Below are 17,588 nucleotides of genomic sequence, written 5' to 3'. Positions count from 1 at the left end.
TATATATATATATTCTATAAATGTATGGTGGCGCTATCATTTTAAGTCCATAATATCCAATATTGAACACAATCAAATATAATAGGTTCATTAATACATTACGAGTATGAATGATAAGACTTTTCCATGACCTTTGAAACTACCACTAAAATATTAACCTCATGTTGTCAAATAGACATGGAACTGACACTAAGAACATCATACCAGTTAACCAGGCTTGTAAAAGCAACAATGAGCAGGCGTTCATCGACTATGCACTCTCTGGATTCCTGGATGGATTCCTCACAATTGCAATTCCAATTCGGTTATCTCATCTATCACTTCTTCTCTTCTCTCGATTTTTCTTATTTGGTCAGGGTCAGGATTTTCCAATTCACCACTATCCAGCTTGGCCTTGAGAGAGTCGATCTGAGCTAATCTCTTCCGGAGATTTTTGAGCCTCTTACCAATGTCAACAGTAGATGTGTCTTTCGACACACTACAAGTAGTCAGTTTGTCCGTCATCTGTGTTAATGTATCACCTGAACCCAAACTTTCTCCAGTCTGTTTCTTTTCTGCTGCTTTTTTTCTCGCTTCTTTCTTCTTACGATTCTTTTCAGTTGTCTTGGATACTGGAGTGTCTGGTTCTGGATCAATGACAAGTCCTGGACATGCAGGCTTATCTTTTAACCACTTGACTCCTTTGTTTTCATACCTTCAAAACAATAACAATAGGTAAATTAAAGTGTCAACAAATAATATAAAGTTTATACTGTATGAAAACACAGTATAAACTTAAATACACTTTCATACCTATATGCAATACAACAGTTCTATACGAATAAAAAAAATTAGTTTGTTGACAGTTAATTAAACTCAGTAGTGCAACTAACAATACAAAACATGTGAAAATTACCTAAAACCAAATGCAAGGTAATTTTACTAACTTTCTCAATGCCCTTGGCTAACAAGCATGTCAGTCTGGAACATTTCCAATGTACTGACAGCATCTATATAAATTATAGATGAAAAGACGATCGAAATCAGTGCTAACAACAGCTCATTTGAGAATTTTTATTAAATATAATGCGAAAGTTCAGGCTTTCTTGTCTAGGTTTTCGTATTTTTAATCTGGAAGCAGCTGGTAACATGATTAGATTCGGCTGTCAAAATTATAAAAATTGTAAACAGTTTTGCCCAGTTCATGTTCGAGTTCATTTTTGCCGAGTTTCGCCAGTAAAAATTATGTGAGGTTTAAATATTTTGAGAAGGAAGTCTCGGTTTAACATCAGATGAATATGTGAACAAATTATTGAGCTTTTACTGAAACTGATTTTTAATGAAGTTAAGCATTATTTGTCGTAACGTTTTACTTGGCTGGACAAATAAGTTTCCTGGAAAACATTTTTAGCTGTTTGTAGGTAGCAAAGTTATGGCTAAAATTTAATCCCTACAAAAACTTGGTTTGATTATTTGTTAACATAACCACTGGTAAGGTCTTTATATTAACAGACTCAACGACTGTCAAGTTTTCAATACTGAACTGCTATATTGACTTGTACAAATGATATGAAAATTTCAGCGATCCTTTTATTCAAACACGGCAAACAACATTTAGATTTGGTTCATTTCTAGCAACACATCCATACTGTCACAAGACGTTTATATGCTATATTCTAATAGTAGTAACTAGGTTAGGTTAATATCGGTTAATAATCAGTCCTTATCAAGCTTGCATCCTATCCTGTACTGAAGTACTCTGATCATGATCTCGTCTGGCTCAACAATGCAGTTTCCCAAATCTTATTGCAGTCACATCAATAACAAAGACGTGAAGACAATGCTATGATAGTGCAATAATGGTCTAACAGAATTACAATGTATAGTTAACATCGTAAAACCTTATTGCAGTCATTAATAAAATGCAAAGGCGATTGTAGTGAAGCCAGCCAATGCAGAGACTATAAAGCAATAAATAGCCTAAATATATATTGTATTCTAGCTGTGCGATGAGCACTCACACTTATAACTGTTCAGGCAATGTTTAAACGATGATTCTGACTAAAGAATTATTATCAAGCTGATACGTTTAAATTCATCACAAAAACAATTAGAGGCTTACAAAACTCCCGCTAATGGATAAGCTATAAAAGAAACAAAATGACTACTATTAAAAAATTTTTAGTTGCTAGTAAATCCAATCAATTGGTGCTAGATAAACGGGTAAGGAAGTCCCTAAAGTCGAGGTTTTCAGCAAAAACGATGTATAACTGAAAAATGATGCAGAAGTTTTTATGATATACAACAGGGATAACTTTTTCTACATTTACCAGCTTCAAAAAAGTCTTGCCATGTCGCAACGTTTCATAAACATCACGTTCATACGTGCTAGATAGCAATAATTCTAAAAATGACAAAATATATTACGAATACAAGAAAGCAGGATGGTTAATATAGCTGACAAAAGGAGAGTCGCAAAGTAGAGGTACAGAAGCAATTGGCTTCGTGCAAAGCATAGCAAAATGTAAAACGTTATTCAAGAAAAACCTTCAGGTAAAGGTATGACAAATTACAAAATTAGAAAAGCAACTCAACTCTTTCGTTATGTAATCATTTTAGCTGAAAGCTAATTAATTTTCAGAAACTACAACTTCGTGCGTGGCCGACATTTTCAACCACAATTAGAAAAGTTGATCCAATTGTCATGAAACAAAAATAAGAGTGATCAGCTTTTTTTACAACACGAACAAGCTATAACAGGTGTAATTAACAGTAACAATATTTCATATTTTTTAAAAATTCTACAATAAAGAACATCTGAAGTTTTCAGTGAAATATTTCTCTCCACTCTACTTTCCCTAAAATTATTAGTTACAACAAAATGACAGTCACCATTTGAATCATAAAACTCACTGCTACTTTTACTACTAACTGAGGATTCACTCTCATTGAGATAAAATGATTGTAGCATCTTCGGCACAAAGTTCGGACATACTTTCTTAGCAAATGACAACTATCTTAAATATAAAAGTATTGAATTAAACAATCATATTTTTTATATTTTCGGTTTTAAAACAAGCGTAATAATTGGTCAGAAGAAATTTGGCCGTTTTGTTTATTTTTGTAAAAAAGAAATTATAGGTGCACTGCTAGTAAAGTCACGCAACACCATATTTTCTAACGTTGCCTCGAGTGGCTTGCAAAGTGGCTTCCGTTAAGGCATAAACAATGAGCTCGCTGTAGTGAAAAAGTTAAGATTTGCTAACGGAGTCTTGGGAAAAGTCGGAGAAGTATAGCTAGCGCAAAAAAACTATAAATTGATGCAGTTCTAAAATGGATAAAAGGCTAAGTGTTTGTATAAGGATGCTTAAGCTGCTGTACCACAGGCTTCTATGGTGAAGGCTACGAGACTAGGCAAAGCTGGAATTACTTAGCTCTGTATTTTATGGGCTGACAGAATGTATGAGTCAATGGAATGAAAAAACAGCAAGATTGAGACTAAATGTGCAAAAATTGACTGTCCAATTGGCCCTGTTACGCTTCGAAGCAATGACATTAGATACAAAAAGGTGCAGCCAATCAACATCAGTAAAAAGTATATATCGGTAGCTGAAGTACCTTACGACTTGAAAAGTAAATTAAACAATCTCTAGACAACCTACGCTTTGCTTCGGGAAAGCGTGAGAGAACATCAGGAATTTAATCTTATTGAAGCCAGAAGCAGAGGATCCAGAGACTTAATCTGCACTGTCAAGGATCAACTGATTAGTATTACCCACTTGTAACTTAATCTCATAGCCTGTGTATCATAGTAGAACATCCAGAGATTACACACAAGTGGTAACTAAACATTATCCTAGAACTTAACAAGACCTGTCCAACGTGCTAAATGCTTTATAGTAAATGCTTAGAATGTTGTTCATACTATTGGGATCTCATAGCTTTGTACTTGGAGTTTCCATGGCGTCTGATAACTTTCTAATTTAGGATTGCTCACTTAATGGAATGGTCAAGCGGCAAAGGTTCGGAGGGCATTGCATGTATAAGATGCAACTTTTTTGAAAGCAAATATGTGGCTGTTCATAGGTCTTTATATGCATATTACACCTCACCAAAGTAGATGATGACTTCTGCAATTGTTACACCTCAAATCTAATGAGCAACACTAAGCCATACTTAATAAGGTTATATTCCAATTACAGTTATCAATTGTTACATTTTGATCATAATTCAAGAAAGTACATTTCTTGTCTCATCTATTGAATAACCAAACAGCATGCCATTAAAAACAGATTGGGACGGAAGGCAGATATGAGGGTGTGACAAGACCGCATGGAATTCAAACTCCTGTACAGGTATCATGCATCCGGCTTATATACATCAGGCTAGTTTGTCACATATGTTAGTAATGAAAAATAGCACGGTTTTCATTAAATCTACAAGTGTAAATATGTACACTTAAAGTAGTATATCGTATTTTTTTGCTGGACCTTGTACTAGCTTTTATTAAAAGTTTCCATATTACTATCAGAGCAATATTTTTAGGCATGAGGCATATATATATTAGGCATATATGAAGGTACTAGCGAAATGCTTGGCGTTGCACGGTATTAAAATCAGCTTACCAACAGGGACAGGTAATGTGTAGATGTCTGCCACGCGCCATTAGTTTGGCATATTGCCAATGGCTAATTTGAGTAAGCTAGTTAGTAAACTTACTAAAAAGAGCCGTGAGAGCAAGCTTTACTGACTTGCATAACACACCGTGGTATGCATATTTTCACCCACATAGTGACATATATCGCCTAATGAATCCATCAATCTCACGTAGTTTAATCGGTAAGATATTTGCCTGATGAACAGGAGGTTCTGAGATCAAATTCAGCATGAAATGGATATTTCATTTCTAAATTTTAATAGCAATAGTTGGACAAGCCGAAGCACACACAAGCTTTGAGATTAATAGATACAGTGAAACATGGATAACTCGCTCGCGGATATAGCGAACACATGGTTAACTCGAATGGATTTGGTTGGTCCGTTCCCACGCAATGATAAATGGCTCTATATAACTCGAACTCAACACTGTTAATTCGAACTGTTTTTTGCCCAACGGCTACCGCAACGGTTGCTATCGCTTTAGAAAATCACTTTATTCAAAGCCATAGAGGTAAACCTCAACTTTTCGTAATTCATAAGCGTCGTTATTACCACCATCGGCAAAATATTTTTGTCAACGACTTTTCTAAAGGTTTGGTAAAATTTGATTAATACCAAACATCCGCGTAGCGATCGCCCTTCGGAAGCGAGGTAAAGTGAGGTAATCTGTGCATAAACTTCAAGAAAAATCGGCAAAATTGATCGTGGGTAAAACGCTCAAAAGAAAAAGATGTCTTTTCTTTTGAGCATTTCAACAACGATCAAGTTTTGCCAATGTCAATCTAAAAAACGTCCTGGCAATAACATCACCTCAAACAACGAACCAATCTCATGTGATAGAAAAATCTCTATACTTTTTGATAAAAACGTTTTAAACTTTACATTAGAAGCATTTAATTTGAAACAAGCCATTTGTGCTTTTGCTTTATATTATAGTTTGTATATGTACTGATGTCTTTTCTTTTGAGCATTTCAACAACGATCAAGTTTTGCCAATGTCAATCTAAAAAACGTCCTGGCAATAACATCACCTCAAACAACGAACCAATCTCAAGTGATAAAAAAATCTCTATACTTTTTGATAAAAACGTTTTAAACTTTACATTAGAAGCATTTAATTTGAAACAAGCCATTTGTGCTTTTTATTTATATTATAGATTGTATATGTACATGTATCTACTAATAAATAAGTAAATACATGGACTTGTGACAGTGCTCTGATAACTTGAACGCTCTGATAATTCGAACACTTTTGCTCGGTCCCTTGAAGTTGGAGTTATCCGAGTTTCACTGTATATAGGTATATAAAATGAATAAGAGTCTGATATCTTACTTTTATTCATAGATGTATAAACCTAGATTGGCCAAAAATAGCTATTCCCACCGGTTGCCTTGTCAGACTAAATAGCATGACGTAACGTCATTGTATTGTACCCTGACTGCACTGTTGTTAACAATGGAGCTAATGAGGAGAATATGACAAAATCACATTCATTTTCACATAAAAACCTTCTTAGACACATAATCCAGTGAACCAAAGCAATTCTATGATAATATCTGATAACCACCTTAGATTAAACTATAAAAGCTATGAATTGTTGCGAACAAATCATGAGCCATCAGAGCTTTATTTGCCACCCTCTCCTATCCCCATTCTCCTATCCATTCCCCTTTTTCCCTAATCTAGGTTTATATATCTATGCTTTTAATCCATAATAATTTCCTCTTGAAACAATTTATAACCATCTAGCGCACTTGCACGCAAGCATTGGAGTATGCTGATGACAAACACAAAGTTTGACACAATTCTAATTACCCTAACATAATGCTCTTAGAAAAAATTTTCGCGGTAGCCTAATATTCATTATAAAAATAACCCTTACCACAAATACAATAATACAGTGCCACCGTGCCTAATTCTGACTATTCTATTGCTAACAGAGTTCAATTCTATTCAAGTATGTTATTTATAAGTGTGAGAAATAGCGTATTCCTACTACTATAGAATTTGTGTTTTGTTCCTATCAAACATCTTATTATATTATTATTATTATTATTATTACATATTCACCCAATTAATGTTTTATTAAACTCGTTTAAATCACCTCTTTTTAGCACCAGAAATATAAAAACAACACAATTTTTTCATTATTTTGCTACGTAAATGAACTGCATAACTGTCATTTTAACGGCTCTTCACTGAAATGGCCGTCCAACAGTGACACATCTATATTTGGTTTTCGCATAACTCCAAACATGAAAAATTAATTACGGTGAAGTAGGTAAAGTTATCATGCGACACTTTCTATATAAGTGCTGCTGATAGCGCATTTACCAGCTGCCTATGCACAGTGAAGATTTAAAATAAAACCATATCTATAATGGATATGTTCAACCAGTAGTAATAATTTTGTCTTGAGAAACCTTCTCTCAGAAAAGAATCTATTTCTGCTTCCACAATGTAGAATCATACAAATTTACATATCTATTACAGAAGAATTTATTAATGAACTTTGTTTTTAGAAAAACGGGAAATAGCTTTAAATGGGAAAACAACAAATTTATTAAGATATCACAATATGAAATTTCAGCAAATATTAGGCTTTCAACCCTATACAATTGCCAAAATACAGCATTGGAAGTCGCTTTAATTACCATATTTTAAACAGTAAAAAAGCTGAAAGTGAAAATTAAGCATGAAAAGTAAGCAATCATAAAAAACTAAATAACAAAAAGTTAGTTCAACCAATGATATACAGGCCCCCAAGGATAGCCGACGGCTCTCATATGGGCGGGATTTAATGATTGAGCTCTGTTGGGATGAACCCGAACACGGCACCCGAACAAACAAATATGCTGAATAAAGCCCCTTGTAAATTTACAGATATTATGAACTATAGTGGTTATTTTACTTATCTGTTGAATTCATTTTGTTGTCAAATAAATATAGTATCCCAATATTGTCAGCATTATGATCAGTCAGTTGTCATTCACAAGCATTCGTGATATTAATAGTAACAATCGTAAAATAGCCTAAATTCGGTTTTATATTTAGATTTTGAGTACGAAAAGTACACTGCACAGCTTTGTCTGCTGTCCCATCTTATTGGCCAGGTAAAGCAATGTGACAACGATAGAAGACTTTGTCATTTTATATTAGGGGCGGCAAAATATTAATCAAAAACTAGGGAAAAAAGGTGGTTGTTCGGGTAATTTTGGGTAAATTATATTCAACTTTAAGCATATACTACGACCTTTGCCAACTTCAAAATTAGTAAAAGTAGGTAGTTTGAAGTGTTTTATTTTGCATGGATCTATTATTTTGATTAGGTATTACCCCTACATTGTAGAAATTCAAGGTTTGCTATCGTGATCCGCGGGGTCTACTGACTGAATGAGCGAATGAAACGATACCAGCGAGTTGTGTTTTCCAAAGCCTAACAAGGCAACGCGACCGCACCGCGAGAATTGTGTTAGCTCCGAAACCCAGGCCGGCACAATCCCAACAGAGCTCGATCATTAAACCCGCCCATATGAGAGCCGTCGGCTATCCTTGGGGGAGCTGTATATCGTTGGTTCAACCTAAATCAAGTTAAACTATGTATCTCCATCCCTATCTCTACCCTGTATATAAGTTAGGTCAGGGCTTCCCAATTAGGTTTGCTGGTTTCCCCCATTCCGGACTACGAAAACTCTATTCCACCCTATTCTATCAGGCTTCATTTTGCTTTCAATCTGCATACTTCTTCATATTTTGTCATTTCTGCATTCCACAGCACCAAATATTGAGTATCACAGCCTTTAGTAGTTTAACTATATTTATACAGGTCTGGTAAGCATCTTATTGGTAAAAGGAAGTGGAAACTTCCCAAAGTTATAAAAAGTACACAATGTAATAAACACCCAGTTTATTAGCAGTAAACAACAATATGCAGCATGTAACTATTATGCACAGCTTTGCAAATACCATGTATCAGCAAAAATTTATAAATAAAGGCCGAAGTCCCCCTGAAAATTGGATTTTCCCCTTGGGGGGAATTCCCCACCATTTGAGACCCACTGAGTTAGGTTCACAACTGCATACAACCACTAACAATTATTGCGAAAATATTGTTGCTAGCTGCCTTAACAATATTCCACCTAATATCTATTCTCTTAGCAGAGAAAGGCATTTTATGTTTAAAATGGTACTGTAACCCTTTTCTACGACCTCACATTATTGAGCCATACTTGTATGCGGAGATACTTCATGTCTAAAGTAAGCCAGCTCTTGCTTATTTAGCCACCACACCTGTGTCTTTAGCTGACCTTGTATGCCATACTGTTTGCACCCATTTAGCGCTCAATGACCAGGCTCAGACCACCGCGGTCTGCGTGACCATGGCAGTCAGTTGTTGTCTGGATTTGGACTAATAAAGGTGGTTTGCTTGAGAAAACTATCTAAGAATTTACATTTCACAACCCATCGTTTCAACATTTTAAATACAATTTGTCAAACTATTTATTCGATTTTGATGGCTAACTTTTGCCTTTATTTGGCTATTGTTTTATGGCCTAATTTGAAAAACATTTCTATTTTTGAAATGAAAATTATTGCCAATAAAGTACTATATATATATAAAAATTGTTTCCTCACCCCGGTTAACCCACATGGGTGGTAATTTCTGCTTTAACTTGGGTCTCCTACCAGAAACCTGGGAGTTTGAGCACTCGCCTCAAGATCTTAGCTGTTCCAAATAGCGCACTTTTCTGCAACTCACCTGAGTTGATTGCTGTCTGTATCTGGGCAAGCCACATTTTATGCGCCAGTGTTATTGCGCCCAGTGCCCCAATGACTACTGGAATTACAGTTGTTGTTACATCCCAGCATTTTTCAATCTCTTCTCCAAGAGGGAGATATTTCTTTACCTTTTCTTTTTCTTTGCTGTCTATATTGTAGTCATTGGGTGCTGCTATATCTATTATAGTAGCCCTCTTGTTCTCCTTGTCCACCACCACTATATCTGGATGGTTTGCTAGGACATGCTTGTCAGTCCGGGATGTATAAGTCCCAGAGGATCTTAGAGCAGTCATTTTCATTGACCTTACCAGGAGCATCTCATCAGTGTTGTGGTTTATTAAGGCCATACTCATCACATAGACTTCTATACAAAACACCTGCGACATGATTATGCAGCTCAGTGTATGCGTTTCCTGCCAGCTGCTTGCATCCACTGATGATGTGTTGGATGGTCTCAGGTGCATATTTGCACAGTTTGCATCTAGGATCTTCTCTAGTGTGATAGATTTCTGTTTGGAGTTGCCTTGTTGGGAGCACTTGCTCCTGGGCTGCCATGATTAGCGACTCCGTATTAGCCGTTAGGATTCCTTTGTTCAGCCACATATATGTCTGGTGAAGATCACCAACCTTAGATATTTGTCGGTGGTAAGCACCATAAAGAGGTTTCATGTGCTAGTCAAGTTCTTCATAATCAGGGCGAAGCTCCATTGTCAGAGCAGCGGATTGAAATTCAGCTAACAACTTATCTGAAGTGGCCATGGATGCTGCATAGGCTTTGATGCTTTGTTCTTCCTCTTGATCTTCAAGGTTACCTCTTATCTCTTCTCTTCCAAAGGTTACCTTGTAACAAGGTAACCTTATTATTCAAAGGTGTACCTTCTTATCCGAAGGTAATAACCTTCTTATACACAGTGTAACCAAGGTTACACTGTGTATCTCCATCTCTATACTGTATATAAGTTAGTTTAAACTAGAGCAAGTTACACTGTGTATCTCCATCTCTATACTGTATGTAAGTTAGTTTAAACTAGAGCAAATTACACTGTGTATCTCCATCTCTATCTCTACACTGTATATATCTTCTGTATCCCCAAGCCTACAGTTCCATTTGCTCATATCTGAGGGAGAGTAACAACAAAAACCTTTTTATACTGGTTACTTCTTGATTTACATTTCAGCATTTCTCTTATATAATGTATCTATTTTATTGTATTTGTAATATCTGCAGCATTTTTTTAAATAACTATTGCAGACTTTTGGAGTGAATTGAATGAATTTTATGAGAATATTTGATCCTACACACGAAATCTTAACTCTTTTCCTATGGAATTATTTTGCATATTTTATAATAAATTGCTTTTTATACACTGAATTTATAATACTGAATATTATTGCTTTTTTGACATATGCTCCATTTTATCATAAAAGCTACAGCTTCTGTCCCAAAGCTTCGAACAAAAGTGCTTTTATGTAATCAGCACAAACTTTCATAAAGAATTAACAGACTTTATCTTTGCTATAGCAAAGAAGTAAAACAATTACAAAACAATACTACTATAGTAGTAATGAAACCGACATTCACACAATGAGAATGGCACGATTCTGTGAATGCTATTTAATGTGTAAAGGAGATTGCGGGCCATTTAAAATAATTCAAAATTTATATTGCTATTAGAAATCAGCAAATATCAGCAATATTTGAAGCTGCTGTTGAGGAACAGAACACTGTTAAGCCATATTCACACGATGGCCAAATCGACTTGGGTTTGGTTTGGAGGTTGTTGTACTTTGGTTCGGCTAAGTCACATGTCACACGGCATCCGAAGTCACTTCGCTTCCTAGATACCATACGCATGGAGACAGGACACTGTTTCATTGGTAGTTTTTATGTATTTGAGCTAAATACTTCTATGGTAAACAAAAAACTTTGATGAACAATTAATAATTATAATTACGCAGCAGATTTATCAGAAGATCGTTCAGCTGCTCAAAATAAATCACTCGATACAAAGATTTTGCCAACCCTTCCCATCAACAAAATTATATTTTTTGTTAACATATGAAAGTTTTTCTATGCTGAGTACATAACAAACAAAAACAGTCTTTATCATAGTACAGTGGTTTGACAGAAATAAATCAGGCAAAGATTCTTCATCAGGATGAGTATGACAAATTACTTGTATTCTACACGAAAGAAAACCACAACCACTCTCTTACATTTATGCAAAACTCAAGTGCAACATCTTACATTTATGCAACACAATCACAAGTCCGGGTGAGCCAATCCGAGTCCGGGTGTCGTAAATTGCTTTATGTTGTTTATTTAACGAAATAAAAAGATCATCACATTTTTTTTTAACTTTGCTCACAAGCACGTAAGGAGAAATGTGACGCGTGCTCGCAAGAATTTTTAACTAGCCAATAAGAGCAAGGGTTCGGCCATGAAATTTTGAGCAGGACCGAAATGGTTCGTTTTGGCCAGAAATGTCTTCGGCCGAACAGTTTACAACTGACAGCAACGTCGTTTTGCGCCGTTTAGTTCGTTTCGGCTCTCGTGTGACCACCCCTATAGGCTGCTGCATAGAATAACTCTTTTCATCTATGCTAACGAGAAATAACAAAATGTCTACCATAGAACTTTGCCGTAAAGTTAAGGCCAAAATATACCAACAACAACATTTTTTACATTGTGACATCTTAGTTTCATTGTGGAGAAACTTTGGATAATTATAATTATCTGAGATAATTCGAGGAATTGTTTCCCCGCCTGATACTACACTCGAGTAAACTCGTCTGTGTAGTTTCGCTTGTGTAGTGTAGAAGTTTTAGTCGCTTTGTGTGGTATACATTTCTACTTTAATTCCGAAGTTTCAAGTTGGTTGGACTGTCAGTTCATGAGACATCACCGAAATACAGAGGGCACTTCTAAGCAACCGAGAAATTAAAAAATGGCTCCTGTCAATATAATCTGCATCAGAATGCTAACTCTGTACATGCATGTTGCGCAACTGTGAAATAGCTGATGTTGCATTGCACAATCCATGGTTGAGTCATACTATTTCTTTATTAACACAGTTCACTTATACTTAGTTATTACGCAATATTCTATTTTTAGCAACTGACTAATAATGCGTTTTTCTGGAAATTACTGGAATAATGTTTTTAGTATATAAGGACTGACATGTTGCTGGCTTGAGGCATTCGTTATTCACTCGCAATAAAGACATCTGATGAAAAGTTTGAATCTTCTATTGATAGACCTCCACAAAGGGACATATATAAGAACTCGGGGTGTCACCACATCTACTGTGTGACAGCTACTGAAAGAGCATTAGTTTCTAATGATATATTGATTGAAATTCTTAGTAATGAAGGATCACATAAAAGACAGAGCTAGAAAGCTTCTTCTCCTCAGCAACTAGATCTGTACACTAAAACTATTTGATGTTCTATTTATAAAAAGAAAAACACACTTTATCATATTCGGTGTATATCAATTATATTTTTTCAGTGACCTCTCAAACACAGGGATTGCGTGTATGTCATAATTTCCATTTCCATAACATTTCCATATTATTTCCATAACATTTTTATAATTCATTTCTATATTATTTCCACTTCCATAACATTTCCATAAATCATTTCCATATTATTTCCATTTCCATGATTCATTTCCATATTATGTCCATTTCTATAACATTTCCATAATTCATTTCCATATTATTCCCATTTCCATAACATTTCCATGATTCATTTCCATTTTCATATTATTTTTATTTCCATAGCATTTCCATAATATTTCCATTTCCATAACATCGCCATAATTCATTTTCATTCCATAACATTTCCATAATTCATTTCCATATCATTTCCATAATTAATTTCCATAACATTTCCATGATTCATTTCCATATTATGTCCATTTCTATAACATTTCCATAATTCATTTCCATTTCCATAACATTTCCATAATTCATTTCCATTCCATAACATTTCCATAATTCATTTCCATTCCATAACATTTCCATAATTCATATCCACAATTCATTTCCATATTATTTCCATTTCTATAACATGTCCATAATTCTAAAATAAAATTTCCATATCCATTTCCATAAAATTATGGAAATGGAGCCTGGAGCTTCATTATGACACTTAGTTAATAAGGAATAGTGGATTACTTAAAGGTTGACTTGCAACAAAATTCACATTACAGTTATTTGGTATTAAAAGATTCACCATGTCTTATTCTGTTGTGTTGTAGGTGTCAAATACGTGGAAATGTGATTACCAGCTCTTAAAAGCTCAAAAACGAAAAGCCGCCGTGGATTGGAATCTGTTTATTTATCTGACATAGTCATTACAGTTTGGTTATTGCCTTGTCACGTGATGTTCTCACGTGAATTGAAAGGCCAATAAAAAGCTCAATATGAAACCTATCGTAGCACTAGTTTGTGACAAACACTTCGGGTTTTACCGAAGACCCCGTATCAAATATAGATGCTCGCTACTTTACAGTTTTCTTTCAGCATTATTCAATCGTCAAGTCGTAATCTGATCACGTGACTCAATACTTCGCAAATACTTTTTGCAGCTCTTTTCGATTATCACAGGTAACCAACAGGCTCGTCATGATTATCAGACAATTATATATACTCCTTCGAGGTAGGTTAAAAAGTTTAACGATTTTTTACTGTAAGTTATAAGATATCACTGCTAAAAGTGACAGCATTACAATGACAATAAAATAGACGCGTGAAAACAATAGACATGGTTTTATTGAATGCGTGAAGTATATTTGTGAAAATATTTCGACGAATAAGGTTGCATGAAAGTGTAAACAGAAGCCAACTACCACAACTACGTCACATTTGAGCCGTTTTGGAAAGAGAATCCAAACTACGCCGGTCTCGTTTGGCTGCGATTAACTGTTCGTTTTTGAGCTTTTAAGAGCTTGTAATCACATTTCCACATATTTGGCACTTACAACACAACAGAGTAAGACATGGTGAATCTGATGATACCAAATAACTGTAATGTGAATTTTGTTGCAAGTCAATCTTTAATTACTTTCACAGTCGATGGAATGTTACCAATATGATCTAGGATCAGGAGACTGCTTGTATACACAAGGTTAGACTTTAAAGTGTTAATCAATATTTTGCAAAGAAAACTAGTACAAGACGTTACGGGTTTAGTCCAAATGAGCCGTATAGACAAGTGAAACAGCTATAGCATCCCTTGGAGCAACTTGAATTTGCATGCAGAGGTTTGGCTGTATAGTTTTTATTTTGACCATGATTTGAGCGCCCTCTAACAATGAACATTTCACTGTGATTTTCACAAACATGTACAGTAATGATGAAAATATGACCCCCTAATCTATCGAATGACTATGTGTAACAAACAGATGGAACCCGATATTGTTAACAATGACGACTGAAACCTTTCAACTAAGAAAGCAAGGAAACTGATGAAAGTACGAATAAATAACTTCGCTGAAGCTCGTGGTTCCACAAGTTAACCCTTTCGCTGTCAAACACGCATTCATGCATTTTCTAGGGTTGACTGCCATAGACGCATTTTTGCGACTTTTCCAGCAATTGCGTTGTAACTTAATTTTATTATTCGTTGACAACATAACCCACGGTCTTTAAGACTTTATGAAACAGACAGTGTTGTCCGAAGACTTCTCTATAAAATTAGCCTAAAACAACGACGCAATTTAAAATTTTTGTTTGATAATTTATAATCTAAAACCGAACATTTTTTGTGTAAGTTCATTAAGTACCGCGCGAGTCAGAAAACAGGTAATTAGTTATGCTGATGATACTATAGCCAATTCAGATTCAGATTTTCATGATTATACAGATAATTAAAGTAGCAGCACTGTCTCTGATAATGGTGAAAGTAATAGTTTTGTAAAAATAAGGAACATTGTAAAGGATCGTTTTAGTTTCGCATTGATCTTAGCTTCACATAGCTTTATCATCGCACAAAGTATAGATCTACTGAATTTTTGCATAGCAATGTTGGTTAAAATGTTGGCAAAATAAAATATGTAACAAAAATGTTCTAGATAGAGATTGAAATTGGAAAAATACTGTATACATACCATGAAGCAATATCGACAATTTTCGGGAAAATGGCTGGCACTAGGCCGATAGACGAACTTGTATATGGGTGGCAGTGAAAGGGTTAATGCATTAGGGCAGTCATGTTCAGAGAGGAACGCCAGGCTAACACTCGGGGTTACTGTGCGCGCACACGTAACTTGCTATACTTTTGTATGCCAAGGTTGCAAATATCGCTTTGTATAACGTACATATCACTTTGCATAACGTAGATATCACTTTGCATAACGTAGATATCACTTTGCATTACATAGATATCACTTTGCATGTTGTAGATATCACTTTGCATTACGTAGATATCACTTTGCATTACATAGATATCACTTTTCATTACGTAGATATCGCTTTGCATTACGTAGATATCACTTTGCATTACATAGATATTACTTTGCATTACGTAGATATCACTTTGCATTACATAGATATCACTTTGCATTACATAGATATCCATGTTGCATTACACAAGTATCGATTCGCATTACAAGGATCACGCTTCGCATTACACAGATACCACTTTGCATTCCAAGGATATGATGTTGTTACAGAGATTGTTCGAGCATGAAGACGTTGGGCATAAGCCAATGAGCTTACAGAAGACAAAACTGCCAATAAGTTTGATGCACACACCATGTAAAAAAGGTATGTTTCCTACATGTCATTTTCAACTTACAATCGCTGTTGAAATAGAATGCTATGATCTTGCTTTTAACTTAAAGGTTGACTTGCAACAAAATTCACATTACAGTTATTTGGTATCAAAAGATTCATCATGTCTTACTCTGTTGTGTTGTAGGTGCAAAATATGTGGAAATGTGATTACAAGCTCTTAAAAGCTCAAAAACGCCGTCATCACGAAACCGCCGTAGATTGGAATCTCTTTATTTCTCTGACGTAGTCATTACATTTGGCTATTGTACTGTCACGTGATGTTCTCACATAAAATTGAAAGGCCAATAAAAGGCTCAATATAAAACTTCTCGTAGCACTAGTTTATGACAAACACTTCGGGTTTTACCGAAGAGCCCTTACCAAATATATAGACGCTTGCTAGTTTACAGTTTTGTTTCGGCTTGGTCTAATCGTCTAGGGAGTCACTCTAGTCGTAATCTGATTATGTGACCCATACTTCCTGTCGAACAGCGCGAATAATTTCTGCAGCATTTTTTGACTATCACAGGTGACCAACAGGCTCGTCATGTTTATCAGAGAACTAGCTGTGCTACCCTGTGTTGCCCGGGCAATAGCAAAGTCTTTGGACAGAAAATTGATTTGTATTTAACATATAGCAACATTTGCCATTCGAACTATCAAACTACATATCATGAAAAAAGTGTTTTGTCTTATAAACTATGAAAAGTAGTGAGAGTTACTCGCCATCAGCCAGTTTAATAATGTGAGCGAAAAGCTTCTCGTGACGTTATGCTATGACCCGCGCCATACGCAAAGCAGTTAGGTATTTGCTCTCATTGAATGACTTATATTGGCAAGCTCGCGATTCGATTTCTGTAGTCTAGTGGGTAAGGCGTCAGACTGGTGATTGACAGGTTCCGAGATCGAATCTTCTTCGGTACGGAATATTTATTCCAAGATTTTAAGATCTTTAGCCGGACAATCAATCCTACAAACATGCGACAAACTTTGAGAAATATATATTGATGATATGCACTCCTTCGAGCCAAGGTTAAAAAATTAAACGAATTTTTACAGTAGGTTATGAGATATCAGTGCTCAAAGTAACAGCATTACAATGACGATGAAATAGAGGTGTAAGAACAATAGACATGGTTTTATTAAATGCATGAAGTATATTTGTGAAAATATTTCGACGAATGAGGTTGCGTGAAAGTGTAAACAGATGCCATCTTGTACAACTACGTCCCATTTGAGCCGTTTTGGAAAGAGATTCCAATCTACGGCGGTCTCGTGATGGCAGCGATTAACTGTTCATTTTTGAGCTTTTAAGAGCTTTTAATCACATTTCCACATATTTTGCACCTACAACACATCAGAGTAAGACATGGTGAATCTTTTGATAC

General features: G+C 35.4%; 1 protein-coding gene across 1 annotated transcript in view; it reads right to left on the bottom strand.

Annotated features, from left to right (window-relative positions):
• Positions 1-20: 20 nt before the first annotated feature.
• LOC137387155 (partner of Y14 and mago-like) overlaps positions 21-17,588 on the bottom strand; it is a 45,604-nt gene continuing 28,036 nt past the window's right edge. The window contains exon 3 of the mRNA XM_068073475.1: positions 21-694. Within this exon, the coding sequence (XP_067929576.1) occupies positions 283-694 (412 nt within the window). The 3' untranslated portion in view covers positions 21-282. The remainder of the gene's footprint in view (positions 695-17,588) is intronic.

The sequence above is a fragment of the Watersipora subatra genome, chromosome 2, assembly GCF_963576615.1.
Source record: "Watersipora subatra chromosome 2, tzWatSuba1.1, whole genome shotgun sequence".
Classification (NCBI taxonomy): domain Eukaryota; kingdom Metazoa; phylum Bryozoa; class Gymnolaemata; order Cheilostomatida; family Watersiporidae; genus Watersipora; species Watersipora subatra.
The sequence above is the reverse complement of the archived record's forward strand: the minus strand, read 5'-3'. Positions and strand labels throughout refer to the sequence as shown.